Genomic DNA, 17,711 nt, shown 5'->3' on the forward strand with positions numbered 1-17,711 from the left:
GACTACTCGTGGGAGGACCACGGCTACTCTCTGGTCAACAGGCTCCTCCCAGACATGGGCCAGCTGCTAGATGAGAAGTTTCAGGTACGTTGTTTTCACCTTTGACCCCTGACCTTGGACACCCTGCCTCCTGAGCCTGGCCCAAGACGGAAATGGCATGACTCACCAAGTCACCATCTGGGGTTTACCTCTTGTATCAGTGTGTAGTATAGGTGGCTGCCTTTTTAGGAGACCGGTAGCAGGTTGGAGTCTATTATTATTTCCAATGGAAGAGTGAACGTGGACACAAATTCTGAACAATTCAAGCCACACAATATTCACAAGATGTTCATACTAAAAAAAAAATGTTTTTCTAGAAGGACAAATCAGAATATCAACATTATTATCAACCTTTCTCGGGCCCAGCAACACACTCTCGCGGGATCTAGCACCAATGACATATAGGACGTTGGTGAGATTTGCAGTCAGATGTGGGTGCCCATCATCTTCCTATATTAACAATCTTTGGCCTGGTCTCTCTGGTCTGACTTCAGTCTGAGTGGAGTGGGCGGGGTCTGTGGTCTGGAGCCAGGCTATGGTCTCTCCTCTCTCGTCACCTTTCACTTAATAGCAGTAAAGCCGTTATTAGCGCTGCATAACCGCTGACGCGGGGCTAATGGGACAACATGCCTAATCTAATCGTATGACTCTGCGATAAACATTGCCGGCCGCCGGCTGAGATTGAGATAGATTGCCGGCAGGGTCAAGTGGGAGTTTGGAGTGATGTAACTGGCACTTGAAGCTGTAGCTGCCATCTGGAACTTATCTAAAAAACGTTATTTTAGCCAGTCTGTATGGTAGAGGATGTTGATACAATAGGCTCTGTGAGTAGCGGGGTTTCCAAGAAGATAGAATACCAGCTTCCTGTTCCGGTTCTGTTTCCCATAACTTCGTCTGATTGGCTCGGCAGACTATTTGAACTCTGAACCACATTATGACAACCTTCATACTGTTAGTGTTTCCTGTTCAAATCGAAGCTAGATACATAGATAGATACCTGTATTATCCCAAGAGGTCAAATCATTTGTCCAGAGGCAGCACAGCAGTTAATGTACAGTATGTATATAACATTAATGAGCTTCAGCTGGACACACACACACACACACACACACACACACACACACACACACACACACACACACACACACACCCACACACCTCCCCTTTGCAGTGCTCAATTGGAGTCGGTCTCATTTCTCTCCCAAAAGCCCTTGAATATGATGGAATATGTTTAAAGATTACTGTGATTTTTGTTAAGATCACATTTGATATCTCACACACACCATGCCTGTAACTTTCACTAAAAAGTAAATATATATAAACTGTCCAGAACAGTCAATGCTTCATAAGTCTCTCAACGTTATCACGTCATAACATAAATAGTAATACTTATAGTACTACTAATCAATGCAGTCAACTGGGTTAATATATTGCCACCATGAAACACAGTTTATGCACATCTGCACAGAGGTTGGATATGGTCTCTCCCTACTCACACCTAGTAGTCCTGCCTGAAGGCGGGTCGTCCGTGCATGACACCCCGGGTGTTAAAGTCCCGGGTAGGAAATTAAACGTATGGATTGGAGCTTTAATAGCACGATTGCTCTTACTGACGACGAAGGCTGAATCCTCTTTTCTCTCTCTCTCTCCAGATTGCCATTAACATGACGTACCACCGGATGGCCATGCATGAAGGGGTGGACACCCACACTCTGAGGAAAGCTCTGTGGAACTACATCCACTGCCTCTATGGGATCCGGTTAGTGTCCTTTATATACATCTACACCAGTGGTTCTCAAGCGTTTTCATGTCAAGGACCCCTCCAGATGTCATAAATGTGTTGTGAGAGGCCTGCAGATTGCAGGAATGCCCAAGGCATGGCATAATGCATTGACTAAATTCTGTTTGTGTCTCTGATAATTGGTGGTCGCCACATATGGAGTAGACGATGCTTCCTGTATCCTGAACCACTTGTTAAGTTGTTGCATCTACTATCGTTTGTGTTCAAGAATGTCTTGTTAAATGTGAATGCTAATAAAGATGTTAAATGTGTGTGTTCAGATATGACGATTATGACTACGGAGAGGTCAACGTGCTGCTGGAGCGCTCTCTGAAGGTGTTTGTCAAAACCGTGGCCTGTCACCCTGAGCAGACGACCGCACGCGTCTACCACGGCTTCTGGAGGCACTTCAGACATTCAGAGAAGGTACGATACCCACAAGAAGACATTTTAATTATTCATCGTTTTTTGCGTTAAAAATCATGCATGGTAGTGATGTGACACATGAAAAAAAAAAAAAATTAGAATCCACATCTGTTTGCCGTTTATTTTCTTCCCTGCGGAAACGCCCTTATCTCCGCTCCTTTTTCGCGTTGCATGTGAGAGAGAGACATACTGTTTCAACGCCCCATAGCCCAAGGCAAGAACGGGTGGTCAAAATGACTTGCTTTTTCTTTTTTTTTTCTCGATAACATCCGTCATTACCAACGATCGGGGCATCGATCGTACTGGACATAACTATTCTGTGACATACTTGTCAAACCACGTTTCCAGTGCAGCCGTTTTAAAACGGTATAACTGATGTGCTTTTCCTCTGTTCCTGGTCAACACACACGCAGTGGTGCTTTGGGATTTTTTTTTCCGGGCGGACGGTCATTTATTGACGTCACATGCACGCGCGTGCGCCTCTAGAGGCTAGTTTTCTAGTCTTAATTACATTTGCATTGTTACTTAAGATTTTATGTTCTACTTTCTTTAAATTCATTTAGAAAATACAGCGCTGCAGTAGGATATAAGTTTGCCTTGAACGAATCTCAAACACTAAATACCACAGTAAAGGATGAGGACACACACACATCGACACATGCACATGCAGTCACAGCTGGAAACCTAAGTAGGCTATATATCCATATGAATAGAGGCTTGAGGACGCTCACACATTCACCACTAGAAACCTGTTATGCATAGAGTAGCCACTGATTAAAGTATTGCTTGTAGTTATCGCGGATTCGCGGGGTGGGGGGTTGTCGCGGCTCTCGCGGGGGGGTATGCACGCGTTTACACGGTCGTGCACCGTTCGGTGCCGTCCGTGCGCGTGCATGTGGGGAAATATTTCCGGCCACACGGCGTCCGGTCCCGTCCGGCCCCCAAAGCACTACTGCACACACGGCAAGCTCAAGTTGTTGTTGATTTATGGATTATTTTCAGTTGACCAGAAAGGAGAGTACCGGTATTCACTACGCTATGCACTCTCTCTCTGCTGTGCTGACCTGAAAGAGAGACGGATGCACTCTGTGGCAATATGTTTTAAGTGGTTTTTGGTCTGTATTCCTGATGTGCTGGGCATCATCGCCTGGTGCTTTACTGAGTGTCAGTGACTTCAGTTTTAGAGGTCAATTATTTCTCTCTCTCTCTCTGCCTCTGCTGCTTCCAATGAAGAGTACCTCTGTTTTGTTCTGGTTCAGTTGAAGGAAATTCTCATGTCTAAAACACACTTTTATGGCGGGCAAATCAATAGGGCTTGTGTCATCAGGACAAACAGCGATATAGAGTTGAGTGTTGTCAGGGCAGTTTAACTGCGAGAATCATCGGGCGGCGATGGGGTCACCAAAAGAATTCCCTCATAATATGAGGTTGTGGTACACTATGCCTGCCTAAAGTAAAAATTGTCTGGATTTACACCAACTGGCAGCCACTTGGTTGAGCTACCAGTAGGTCATTGTCACCAATATAATGTGTTGATGGCAGTAGGTTTTTGTCATCATTCAGTGGGTTGACAAAAGTTGGGGAAATTAAGATTCACGATTCTGTCCCCCTGGTTTACAACTTCTAACGGCGCTGAGTCGGCTCATGCGACCTTCGCAACGGTAGACACGGCGACTCCCGTGGATCAAGGCCGCTTGAGACGGCGTGCCTTCGTCATGGTCAATAAATATACTTTATACAGCAGAGCTACTGAGCCCCGTCGGTAGGTATTTTGTCTCTCAATCAATGGTGTGATTAACCTACCCTGTAGCTCCATATCTCAGCTACTGCACCATTCAAAGTTCTGAAAAGACCTGACAAATTCCCATTCAGTGCGTTGATATCATTCGAATGGGGTGACCCAACCCCACCGTACCATACATACTGACCAGTTGTGTCCTCTCCTCTCCTCTCCACCATACATACTGACCTGCTGTGTCCTCTCCTCTCCACAGATCCACGCCAACATCATCGTCCTGGAAGCCCGGCTGCAGGCAGCCCTCCTGTACACCCTGAGAGCCATCACACATTACATGAGATGACACACACACACACACACACACACACACACACACACACGCACACGCACACTACATATTTAAATGCTGTTCCTGAGCCAGCTTTTTTGCACCAGAGCGTAAGGCATGACACTACATACACACACACACACACACACACACACACACGGTACGCGCGCACACACACTATAGTGAATGTTTCTGTTCTGAATGTCCTGAGAAGTCAAAGGATAATCAATGTTGTATATGTGTGATTTTTATTTTGTATTTTATTTGGGTTGGGAGGGGTATTTAAAAGAGAAGGAAAGAAAGAAAAAAAAAGCCTACCCCCTTTCTCGTTACTGTTTTGCACTGAGCATAGTCAAAGGTTTAGACGACCTCTCCTCTCCCCACTTGGTCCTGGCTCTCCTCTCGAGCTTCAGGGTTTTGTTAATACGAACCCTTGGCAAAAAGAAACTGCCCCAAACGCAGGCAGACACATATCCAGAGCACCAGGTCAGGTGCTGTACTGTATGGAGGTGGATGGAGGTTAGCTTGGCACGGAGGTCGTCATTTCAGAAAAACAAGCAAGCACTTTTTTGGAAATAATTTCAAAAATAGCGAAAGCAAGGCGATCTACGCGCTTGATAGCCTAATTTTGCTATTTTTGGGAGGGAATTAAGAGAAAAATGGAAGATGTTTGTAAATGTTCACCTATGATGACATGTTCCCAAAGGCACCACCAGCTATAATATTTGTGTTACATATCATATGTTGAGTAGAGGATGGGGAGATTGAGATTTAGTCAGCCAGCGCTGATCTAAAAAAATCTGATCATTCTGTCGGAGGTGGAGAAAATATCGTCTCTGTCGGGTGGAAGCAAAATCAAAAAGCATTAAAAGTAGCAAATCCCCTTTTTCCTTGGAGGCTCGGCTGTCGGCCGGCCTGTCAAGATGCAGATCTTCGTGAAAACCTTGTCAGGGAAGACCATCACCCTCGAGGTGGAATCCAGTGATAGCTTTTAAAATGTCAAAGCTGTGATCCAGGATAAGGAAGGTATTCCTCCTGATCAGCAGCGTCTGATCTTTCCCGGCAAACAGCTGGAGGACTTTGGACGCACCCTTTCAGACTACAACATTCAGAAAGAGTCCACGTTGCACCTCGTGCTGCGTCTGCGTGGTGGCATCATCGAGCCATCTCTGAGAATGCTGGCCCAGAAGTACAACTGTGACATGATCTGCCGCAAGTTCTCCACCCTTGTGCGGTCAACTGTCGCAAGAAGAAGTGTGGACAGTGGACACACCAACAACATGCGCCTCAAGAAGAAGCTGAAGTAGACGACCTGCATGGCTGTTGGCACGATCTTCTTTTTGTGGATCTGCTACTTATGATGCTTTTTTGTGTGACGCTAATGCTATAGGATCAAGTAGTGTTAATTTACGGAAAAAATACAAAAAGTTAATATATGGAGATGAGAGATTTCTGCCCGACAGCGACGATATACAGTACAAGTGACTTTTAGGTACAATAGGAAGGCTAAGAGGTGTGGCAATACCAAATGACTGCCCCCGGCCTAACATTACGTTGCTGTCTGGCAGAAACCTCTTATCTCCATATTCTAACTTTTTGTGTTTTTTTTTTCTGCAAATGAATGCCTGCCTTGATCATACTACGCTCTCACGCTAAAGTGGCAAAAGTAGCAGATCCACAAGCTGCTACTTTTGAATTTGAATCCTGAAAAAACTGTTTTGGACATTTCTTTTGGACAGTCTCCAAGACACCAACCGACAGAGACGATTATCTGTGGTGTTCATCCCCAAGGTGTTTTTCCTCAGTATTTTGTTGTTGTTGTCCTGGTTGAATTGGACTCTTCTGGATCATATCATTTCTGTTCACAATGCCTAGCGTTGGCCTCCGTTCTCTCATTTATCTGTAGCTAAGAGGCTGAAACTCCTCATCGCAGACTCCCTCCCCAACGGGGTGTGAGATGAGGAAGTGGCTGCAAAGCAAAATTTAACTGGTATTTTTGTATGCAATAAAAAAAACTATTTTGTTATCAAAATCAAGCTCATGTGTTTGTTTGAAACTGTATGTTGGACTGCATGTGTTGAGTGTCAAAGATTTTGCGCATGCTGTATTTTGTCATACGGCTCATGAATCCTCAATATTACAATATTACACGAGACCACTCAAAACAAGTATTTATAATACAGAAATGACAACCTTCTGAAGTCTGTTGCTTGAAGTCCAGTGTTTTTTCTTTTTAGATGGATCTGTACATGGCATGTAGCATGTTCCCCTTGCATTTTGATCCAATTAGAATGCTCCTTGAATAACTAACTACAGGTACTTACATTTTATATTTTCATTTCAAATAGCTCTAAAAATATCCCCAGCTCAAAAATGTTGAAATTATATACAGTATATAGAGAGAGATGGTAGAGATGATACTCTCAGTTATGGGCAGGGGTCATTGCCATGTTGGATTGTTGTGGATTTTTGTCTAATTTTTTTTTTTTATACATAGTGGGTATTGTGATAAAAATAAGAACATTATAATGGTGTGTAAAACAGAAAATCTAAACATTGATGACCCCTGGTTATGGGGTCAGTGACCTGATGCACTTTTTCATTTCAAATTACCTCTAAATCGATATATTTGGGCCCCCATCTGAAAATGTGTTGTGCCAGGGAACCCTGGGGGATTTGTGTTAGGGTTAGGGTTTGTGTTAGAAATTTAAAAATTATTCAAACTGTTTTAATCGTTAAAAGAAAAAAAAAAGGGAGATCTACAAGCTTGTATTCCTGCTATTTTGTAATAGGCAACGTATAAAATATGGACGAAGTGGTTAAAATTGTGATGCTGTATTAACAAATATGGTGGTCCCCGGACCCCATATTTGAGAACCACTGGGCAAAGAATATTAAAACGGGGCCCCTTAAATTTAAACTTTTGAGATGATCATTGACATAGTGTCCACCAGATGGCGACAAAGACCTAATCATTGGCATTAGATTAGACGAGGCTCCTCAACACATCTTCCAAGTACTTTTTTGTTGATTTTGATTATGAATTAAATTATAAATGTGGTTATTTATATGCTTATAGATTATCTGCATTTCAAAAGCAAAATATAGACAATCCACACAAATTATTAGAACAATGACTGCCACAATATCCTATCAAAAATAGTCACTGGAAAATCAACAAAACATTATCAAAATCATCCCAATTTAAGTTGGTATATGGCCATTTCTGGTTTAAAACGGCCATTTTGAATTTAGAAAATGTCAGAAATTGATTCAGCATCCTCAATAACCCCCAAAACCACTCCAATATTGTTCAAATCGGCCAATCAGTTTTTTACATATTTTTCATTTAGGTGATTATGCTAATTAAAGCTAGTTATGCTAATTATGAAAATTGCCCAACATATGCAAGTTAGCATCCGGTAGTTTTTAGCTGGTCAGCAGGACCAGCTCTTTAAACAGATTACATTGTCCTGAGACATTCAGGGGACCTAGGGGACCTATTTGCCGATTGGCTGTCCATGTCACATGGTCACCGAGCTCATGATCCATTGGCCAGGCCCTCCAGATCTGTACTGCTGTAATGACATATTTTGTCCAGCAGGGAGCACCATTCCTTCACACTGAGGCGGTGCCTGTGGCCAGCCTGCTTGTGATAAATGAAACAGAAGAAAAGAGAGGTCTATACTTGAGTAAAAGTACAAAAGTATTGGCATCAAAGTACAAAATGTTTGTATGATTGCTTGTAGATCGGCTATCATTCTTTGATTTTCACAAGTCATTGTTGACATCATCCATTTAAGCTTTATAATTAGCTTCATACTAACATTAACATTATTTTTCTTCTTTCAATTCTAAACGTAGAGATTAGGTTATGAAAGGAAGGTGATTAGGTGATGAAAACTAGCAAAACTATAGCAGCCATTCACTTTAATCAACGCGATGCATCCAATGTAATTGTGATGAGGATGTCAAACAAACGTTAATCACGTCGTATTTAATTATACTTCATCTGTTACAGATGATTGTCCAAATAAACCGTACGTTATTTAAACTGTGAGCCATTTATAGACAATATGCAGTGTTGCCCTGGGCATCGTTGTAGGCTGTAGTAGGTGATGTGTCACACCATCTGCATACCATCTGCATTAACATATGAACTGAACGAGTATGCAAGTTGTCAATGATTTAACTCTATGACCATGATATGGGCTTTGGTGTGAAGTCATGAAAATATCGTACCCTACACAATTTACAAAAGCAACACAAAGTACATTCATTGATGAGCTGCTTCTTCCTGTCATCTGATCAGTGTCCACACAGTAGATTAATTCGAGTTGCATTTTAATATCAAATGAAACAGCAAAAACGATGTGCTGAATGAACCAATGCGAGTCTTTGAGAATTACAGTTAGTATCTTCACAAATAATGAGCACATTTCTAGAGACACGGTAACACATTCATTGTACTAAATGACAAGAAAGCATATATTTAGAACGATATGTAGCAGTGAAATACCACAAGATTTTGGAAAATGCCTACAATCAATACACTTATTTGAACACCTTGGTTACATTAAGTTCTGCATAATGCGTACTTTCTGCTTTTGGTACATTTCAATACAAATACTTTTTATACTTGTACTCAAGTAAATTTTGAATACAAGTCTTCCACTTGTATGATACTTAAGTAAAGAATGCGAGTACTTTTCCCACTACTGCCTAATAAGCATGCTAGTTTTAGTAAAATCAGACATCACAGATAGATTTATAGAGTAATAGGCTATATGGCAACTGTAAACTTAGCAGGAGTCCTCCAGGCTATGGGGGAAAGTAGCTGTTGGAAAAAGTACTCAAATGTTTTACACTTGTTTTTTTAAAAGTATCTTAAAAGTATCAATACTGCACTGTAGATGTACTCAGTTATAAGTAAAAGTCACACACACACACACACACACACACACACACACACACACACACACACACACACACACACACACACACACACACACATACACGGGGGGGGGGGGGGGGGGGGGGAGTGACAAAATTCATAGATCTAGAACACAGACTTCATAGATATAGAACACAGAATATGTACAGTACAGTACAGTGAGGTACAGTATACAGTACAGTAAAGTACAGTAAGGTAATACGCAGTTATTACTGTTGTTTGAGCACGCCCGAGTTTTTTCAAAACTTTTTTTTTCCAAAAAACATTTTTTTCCAAAACCTTTTTTTTTCAAAAAACATTTTTTTTTTTTTTTTTTTTCAAAAAACATTTTTTTTTTCATCTGACCAGCTTATATATTGACTGTGTCAATTCTTGTTAACTGCTGGGGACCAATACTTAACATTCTAACATAAAACTTTAGGGTACTCAAAATGTCCGGGTTCACTTTCTGGCTACTAGACTATGATGTGGTGTCGGGGATAGCTTTCTCACGTTTTGTGCACTTATTCTCTCACCAAGATTTTATTTGTTTTATAGCTATTCGTTAATCCCGTGGGTGGAGAGGTGTTATAGTCTACACCAAAGCAGGAAACCCCAGCGACATTCACCAGCCTTGTAGCTTGCAGCACTTGTCTAGTTTACCAGCCAAATAGTCAGAATAGTTTCACTATGAATAGGCCTGCTAGCCTACTTTGAATTATGTTTCATGTGTAGGCTGCAATGAATGACAGTCACAAAGTGGAGTGTAGGTTTGAATGCTCGATACTTTTATTCACTGTTTGCAGAGTACAGTAGGCCTAATATAAGGTAAGGTCTGCTAAAAGCTTTTTTTTCCCATTTCCAGAATAAACGGTTTACTTTATTCACCTAATCTACTACCTCCAATAACAAAACATAACACATGTGTTTTATCATGAGGTTTTTATAGTTTATGGTCATTTAAAAATTAAGTCTCGGATTAAAATATTTTATTTTTTACTCCACTACATTTATTTGAACACTTTAGTAGTAGCTATAGTTACTTTGTAGATTTTACAAAACATACATTAACCACTTCGGTCTGTCTGTGCATTTGAAAATAGCAGATCTACAAGCTCACAATGCAAGTTGCATTATGCAAGGCATTATGAGCTTGTAGATCTGCTATTTTCAAAGAGATTTAAACATTTGAAAACTTTTGAAGTGGGTCATTCTGCATAATGAGTACTTTAAATAGTGTTTCTACTTTGCAGTATTGATACTTTTACTTAGGTAAAACATTTGAGTAGGCTACTTTAAGACACATTGTTCCAGGCAGCAATGCTTAATGTGCCTTACAAGTAGGCTATAATAACAGTCAGTGACGCGTGATTATGGATCCCACTGGGAAAGATGGATGGAAACGGCATAGAGCGCTCGTTTTCACAGTTATTGTCCACGACACTGCAAGCGGCGCGAAGGGCCGCGCGGCCGGCGGAGCGCCGCGCGAGTTACGAAGCCGTGGTGAATGCAAAGCGCACGATAAACGCAATGATAATTGGGGTTTGGTGCACCTCGCGCGGTCCAAGAGACTACAACGGAGCGCTCCCTACGTCCGGTTCAGCCAATCACAAGCTTCAAAATGAGTCCGGGGCGTGGTTATCCATCTTTCCCAGTGGGATCCATAATCACGCGTCAGGGACAGTGAGAGAGCTACCCACAGTCAGTCAATGCGCGTGGACACATGATGTAATTTCGTAGCCCAAAAACATGACCATGTCATGGAATAGGTTTAACTTGGTGTTGAGTAATTTAGGCAAATTTGCAACGTAGGTTTACACAAACGTTTACATTTCAAAAATAGAGTGCTTCCTGAAGAGTCAAGGATGTCACAATATGGTACGCTTAAGCAGAATTACCCGTATCTTCTTTAAGGTTTAATAAGAAGCATTTTAATCCGATCGGCGACCATTTTCTCGGATTTTTCTCAATGTGACCCTATCGGTTGGAAGGTGTACTGCACGCGGATACATTCAAAATGTCATGGAAAATCGCGACCATTGAATCGGATTAAAATGCGTCTTATTAAACAATACGGAAAATACGGGCAATTCTGCTTGAGCGTACCATATTGTGACATCCGTGAGCCTTCAGTAAGCACTTTATTTGTAAAATGTTAACGTTTGTGTAGACAAACGTTCAAATTGGTTAAGATTGCTCAATACCAGGCGAGGTGGATCCATGACGGTCGTGTCATACGACCGTCATGTTTCATGGCTAGTCATTTCCAACCCTTCCGGGCAGAGCGCCTGAGCGCGCGTTCACGCTGACCTGCGCGCACTGTAGCGCCCGGCTGTGTGTGTTTGTCTGTCTGTGTCTCCGTCCGTCCAGAGCCACCATCCGTCCAGCGGACACCGTCCCGGCCCCTCTGCCGTAGATCACACACCTCCAGCCCGCTGAGAGCGACCCGGAGGAGACCCTCTCTGTCTCTACACCTGATTCACTCTGGTAAGAATCTTTAATACAATAAGATCAATTATGTCCGCTATAACTCCGCTTCTTCCTAATGATTTAAGACAGCGGTTCTCAAACTTTTTCTAGGACCCCCATAATAACCGTGAGAGATAACCCGTTACACAGACAGACCTGTAACTCAACTGGGTCCAAATGGTTCTTAAATATCAATTCACTCTCTGTTAAAACTAAAGAGATGTCCAGCTAAGCTTCCTCCTAAACCCAAACTTATTTTAACCTTTGTTTTTTGCTATTGTTTGTTGCAGTTGTATTGAAAGATTATAACTTGTCTGATGTTGGAAGTTATATACAAATATATTGAGGTCAATTTATATTTTGAGTCCATGATAGTTACTCTGTAGGTTGGTTTTGTTAATTGTCTTATTGTTCTTTAGTGTCAGTCAGTCAACGGGTGTATATAGGGAAGTAGCCATCTATCAGTGTTGGATGAATGGGGTATTGTAAAAATGTACATGTTTTTAACTGTAGACCTACTTAACCTAATTATGCTGTGTAACAGTGTAGATCTGGCAAGTTTCCTTTTGTGCGAAAGGTGATTTCTGAACTAAAATGTCACCCATTCAACCCACCCCACCCATCCACCCACCATCTTTAACCCCCAGTATGATTCCTAATCTGGGGGGAACATTTTGGTGTGAAATAGCAGATCTACAAAGCTCACATTGCATCATAGCGTGAGGCGTTGTTGAGCTTGTAGATTGTCTGTAGTGTAAAGGGAAATGCTAGCGGACCTAGTATAAAGCCCTGGGGGACACCCCTGCCTGGATGTCAACTGAGAATATAATATTGTCTCTGTTGGGTTGAAACCTCATTTGTCCAAAACTGTTAACTTTTCAGGATTCAAATTCCAAAACAGCAAAAGTAGCAGATCTACAAGCTCATAACAAGTTAGAATATGGAGATAAGAGTTTTCAGCGATATATATATATAGCCTATATATATAGGGTTTAAGTGGCTCCTAATCAGGGGTCGCAGTCCGGTTATATGCAATATTGGAAGTTGTGTTACATTTGACCGCAAATGAAATGACTGTTGGGCAACTTTGGACTGTAGTTACTCTCTCTGTGTCAAATAAAGGGAAGTTTTGTTTGTTGCGTGTGAGAGTTTAAGTGAGTCACGTTTTAGAACAAAGTAATACTTCCACTCTTTACATTTTAGACAATAAATAGAATGTTAGAGCGCAATAAATAGATATACAGTACAACATCCTTTTCTGTGCTTGTGCTGCTCAGATAAAGTCAGAGTCTATAACCATACACATAATCATAATCATTACAAATACACTTATGTACTTACTGTATTTGTACTGTAGTATTATCTTTCTTCTGTTTAACAGCTGATGCAGTGGTTGGAATGTTATACGGTGGGTGTGGGAGAGGGTGAGCAAGCTATCTGTGTATTGTGTATCTATGTCTGTTGTTTATGTTTTCATGGGACCCCCCTCGAAAATGAGATGCTGCATCTTAGGGGCTGCCCCTTCAATAAGAATCTGAGAATAATTTCTTCTGGGGCCAAAGACCTAAATAATAGCATGCTTACTGCTGGGTCGAGTGTTTGAAACAGTAAATTGATTGCTCTGTGTTGATTGCGACAGAAGGTCGCAGTTTACCATGAGAAATGTCACAGCTTGTCCGCGTGTACATGGACGTGTGCACATTTTTACAGTCAATGGGTTTGCCGCTCTGACATAATTTTTTATGCCCATATATGAAGATCCCTGATGTCATCAATATTAAGCCCATATCTAACAGGACTTCATATGGGAATGCCCATACTGTATGTGGAGGAAGACAGCCCATATCTGTGCGGCTGTTTCAGACAGGGATCTCCATGTATGGGCATAAAAGGGATGTACCATATACTGTACATGGATCTCCATATATGGGTAACTGGTCTGATATACATCACTGGCCCTTTAGGACGAGGTCGCATGATGTCGCCCTTTATACTTACTAGTATAAACTAAACTCAGATCTGTGTTTGTGGTGGTGATGCTGTCTGGTTGGCTTTGTTGGGGGGGCACTGGTTCAGTGGTTCTCAAACTGGGATCCAGGGACCCCCAGGTGTCCTTGAGGAGGGGGTTCCAGGGTGTCCCCAGCTAAATGATTGATAGGAACCAAATGGACCCTTATACGTACAAGAGACCTCTGAGTGTGTACAAACAGATCCAAAGAACGCCTGTGTGTGTGTGTGTGTGTGTGTGTGTGTGTGTGTGTGTGTGTGTGTGTGTGTGTGTGTGTGTGTGTGTGTGTGTGTGTGTGTGTGTGTGTGCGTGTGTGTGTGTGTGTGTGTGACTGGCCTGGTCACCCAGGCCTGCCACTGGTCACCCAGCGGTATTGCAGCTTATACTACAAAGTTACAAACTAACATACACACACAGTCACGCATAGGAGACGGTGTGACCACCGCTCAAATAAAAGCATCAAAACCAGCAGATCTACAAGCTCGAAATGCGTTGCTTCGGTTTTACGCCGCGTTTCAAGCTTGATGATCTACTTTCGATGCTTTTGTGTAAATGTGTGTGTGACGTTGTATAGTACGATCAAGTAGCAGGGCGTCACAAAAACGTAGCATATCGTCGCTGTCGGGTGAAAACCTTGTATGTCCAAAACCATTCGTTTTGCATTTTTCATTTTAAAAATGATTTAAACTAGTGAAAACAGCCGATCTACAAGCACACAACGCCTCGCGCTGCGAGGCGCTGTGTGCTTGTAGATCTGCTGGCCGTCGCACTTTTGTGCGACGGCCTTGTACGATGAAGCAGGGCTTTACTTTGCAAAACTTGAAACTTCAACAAATTTGAAACTTGGAGATATGAGGTTTCCACCCGACAATGACGATATGGAGATAGGAGGTTTCTGCCTGACAACATTATTCCATTGTCAAATTGGAGCATTATAATAGCAAAGTCCCAACAGGAAGGAAGCCACGGCAAGGGAAAAGGCAGGCCTTTCTTAGAGAAATGTTTTCTCAACAAGTCTGCGTGTGTCATGTGGAGGTTTAGTTTCGCACCACAGTGCGATAGGAGTAAGGGTCGATTCATACTCCACTCCGCTCTGTCTAAGCTATGATATGGCGTCATTCGGAGCCGAATTACAGGTAATGACGTTACCCGTCCCCCCGATCCTCTAAATGACGCCATATCGTATCTCCAGCAAGAGCCGAACCGAAATAAATTAGGCTCTAAAAGTGGAGTATGAATCCACTTTTTTTTTTTTTTTTTTTCAGAATAAGAACTTTCTCTTTGGGAATTTTTAGAACCGGACTTTGACTTGTAAAAAGTACTTCTACATTGCAATATTGATACTTTTTCTGAAGTGAAACATTTGACTACTTTTTCCACACCATTGCTGTGCGTATACCACCTCGCAGCAGGCTATGACATGAAGTACATCCAATCCCAAACAACTATTTTTTTTACCAGAGATCGATGGCATACAGGCTAATGTGTGTATGTATGTACAGTATGTGAGAAGAAAGGAAAGAGTTGTCGTGGAATTCTGAGAGACAGGGGGGGAGGGGGGGTGGACGAACGGCGATTGGCCCAATCCAAGGCCGGGCTTCATCACTTCCTTTTTTACTTTACGAGGTCACTTCCTGTCTTTAGCCTCTGGGCTATGCAGGAAGGAAAGGGGCGGGGTTACTTTGGGGTGGGAGTGGGGGGAGGGGGTGGGGGGGTGTCGTCCCACATTCTGGTGGTGTTGGAACATTGGTACGCAAGAGGTGGGCCCGCCCTCCAGAATCAGAGCACAGGACCATCAAACCGTCTGACACTGTTATTTTAGATGAGTGATTCTCAACCAGTGGTCCGGGGACCTTGAGGGGGTTCCAGGTGGTCCCCAGCTAAATGAGGGAGAGTTGGTAACCAAATGGAACCTTAGAAATCTTTAACTCTTGAGAGCGTAAAATTAAACCAAATGGACCCTTACGAGTCCATGAATAATGGACCTTGATATGAAAAGGGTTGAAAACCACTGTTTTAGACCACTGACAATGACAATGACCAATGACACTGTAGTAGTATCAAGTATGGCGTTAATTTACAGAAAACATTTTTACTTAATAAAAGTACACAAATATTTTTATCAAAATGTACCAAAAGTACAATATTTGCCTCTGAGATGTAGTGGAGTAGAAGTAAAAGTACAGGAAATTGGAAATACTCCAGTAAAGTAAAAATACGTAAATATTCTACTTGATATGTACTTGATTACACCCGAGTAGGAGCACGCAGCTTATGCCTCCCCTTTTTATAAGTGTATAATGATGTACTTGGTTACTTTACACCAGGGGTTTTCAAAGTGGGTGACGGGGCACCCTGGGGTGCTGTGATGACAGTCTAGGGGTGCCGCGAGATAATTTGATAATATTTGGAATTCATCAATATCACTTCACTAGTAAAACGGACCTGATTTGCACTGTACCTGATGTGTTCATTTTCCGTCTACGAAAACTCTCGTTGTGAGCTTGTAGATCGGCTATTTCTTTTAACCTTATAATAATAATAATAATAATAATAATAATAATAAACTTTATTTGTATAGCGCTTTTTAAGACGGAGTCACAAAGTGCTTGACAGTAAAAACGAAGGTGCAGCAAAGAAAACAAAACAAATCAACAATATCGTTACAGTAACATCATATCAGAAATAGGAAAAGCAAAAATAAGAAGATATAAAAAGCATACAAGGAACAATAAAAACAACGGTGAAATCACATGTGCTAGGGGTTGAAGGCAGCTCTATAGAGGTGGGTTTTTAGCAGTGTTTTAAAGCGGGGCAAAGAATCAGCAAGTCTTATATGTTCCGGTAGGGCATTCCAAAGCGTTGGGGCTCTGAAAGAAAAGGCCCGTTCACCTCTTGTAATGTAATTACAGGTAGGAATGATCAGCAGTCCTTTGCCTGAGGATCTAAGAGCACGAGACGGTTCATAGGGGACGAGTAGATCAGATATGTAAGAGGGTGCGAGGCCGGACAGGGCCTTGTACGTGATAAGTGAGATTTTAAAGTCTATTCTAAATGAGATAGGTAACCAGTGCAGGGAGGCTAAAATAGGTGTGATGTGGTCAAATTTTCTGGTGCCAGTTAAAAGTCTTGCAGCTGCGTTCTGAATGAGTTGGAGGCGATGAATTGATTACCTTACCCCCAGAATAGGTATGCTGGGGTTCAAGTGGTTAAACGCCAAGTTAAACGTCAAGTATAACGTTATTTTCAGTCAGTTCTGATGGAAACGGATATTTCTCCAATAGGATGTAAGATTCTAAAAATACAGTGTAATTCAGGGGTGCCGTGAATGAAAAAGTTATTTACAGGGGTGCCCTGAGTCAAAAAGTTTGAAAACCCCTGCTTTACACCGCTGGTATTTCTCCCATCTCTGCTATCTGGAGAAGGATGTGACTGATGATGTCACAGGGAAACAGGATGTCCCTCTGCCCGAGACACCTGACTTTTCCATTGCCCCCCCCCCCATCCGTCTCTCCTCTCTGCCTCTCTCCCATTACCTCTCTTGTTCTCTCTCTCTCTCTCTCTCTCTCTCTCTCTCTCTCTCTCTCTCTCTCTCTCTCTCTCTCTCTCTAAAAAAAACTATTTCCTGAGTTTGGAAGTTTGGCAATTAGGACAAGATTCAGACTGGTATTTATTTACACATTAGGTGACATTAGACCTGAGTTATTCTTAGTTGCATGCCAGTGCTACACTGTAGATCCATGTGTTGTGAACTTGTCCGTCTACTATTTTCGGCTTTAGGGTTAGAGTTAAGAAATGGCAAAAATGAAGTTAAAATCGCATTCAAATGAAATCCCTAAAATGCTGATGTCCTCACAAGTAGACTATAGTAATACTATGTGTGTGTGTGTGTGTGTGTGTGTGTGTGTGTGTGTGTGTGTGTGTGTGTGTGTGTGTGTGTGTGTGTGTGTGTGTGTGTGTGTGTGTGTGTGTGTGTGTGTGTGTGTTGCA

General features: G+C 42.1%; 2 protein-coding genes and 1 pseudogene across 5 annotated transcripts in view; all 3 read left to right on the top strand.

Moving 5' to 3' along the window:
- sesn2 (sestrin 2) overlaps nucleotides 1-5,621 on the top strand; it is a 25,233-nt gene extending 19,612 nt beyond the window's left edge. Inside the window, exons 8-11 of the mRNA XM_080735769.1 lie at nucleotides 1-84; nucleotides 1,692-1,798; nucleotides 2,101-2,245; nucleotides 4,240-5,621. Coding sequence (XP_080591895.1) covers nucleotides 1-84; nucleotides 1,692-1,798; nucleotides 2,101-2,245; nucleotides 4,240-4,326 — 423 coding nt within the window. The 3' untranslated portion in view covers nucleotides 4,327-5,621. The remainder of the gene's footprint in view (nucleotides 85-1,691; nucleotides 1,799-2,100; nucleotides 2,246-4,239) is intronic.
- Nucleotides 5,235-5,618, top strand: LOC308293310 (ubiquitin-ribosomal protein eL40 fusion protein-like; annotated as a pseudogene). The gene has a single exon. The product of its transcript is annotated as a ubiquitin-ribosomal protein eL40 fusion protein-like (transcript).
- A 5,980-nt stretch (nucleotides 5,622-11,601) lies between the features above and the next one.
- Nucleotides 11,602-17,711, top strand: part of yrk (Yes-related kinase) — a 57,579-nt gene continuing 51,469 nt past the window's right edge. For all 3 annotated transcript variants that reach the window (XM_080735755.1, XM_080735758.1, XM_080735756.1), the window contains exon 1: nucleotides 11,602-11,731. The gene's annotated coding sequence lies outside the window, so the exon portion shown is untranslated. The remainder of the gene's footprint in view (nucleotides 11,732-17,711) is intronic.

The sequence above is a fragment of the Nannobrachium achirus genome (genome assembly GCF_963921795.1).
Source record: "Nannobrachium achirus genome assembly, chromosome: 10".
Classification (NCBI taxonomy): Eukaryota; Metazoa; Chordata; class Actinopteri; order Myctophiformes; family Myctophidae; genus Nannobrachium; species Nannobrachium achirus.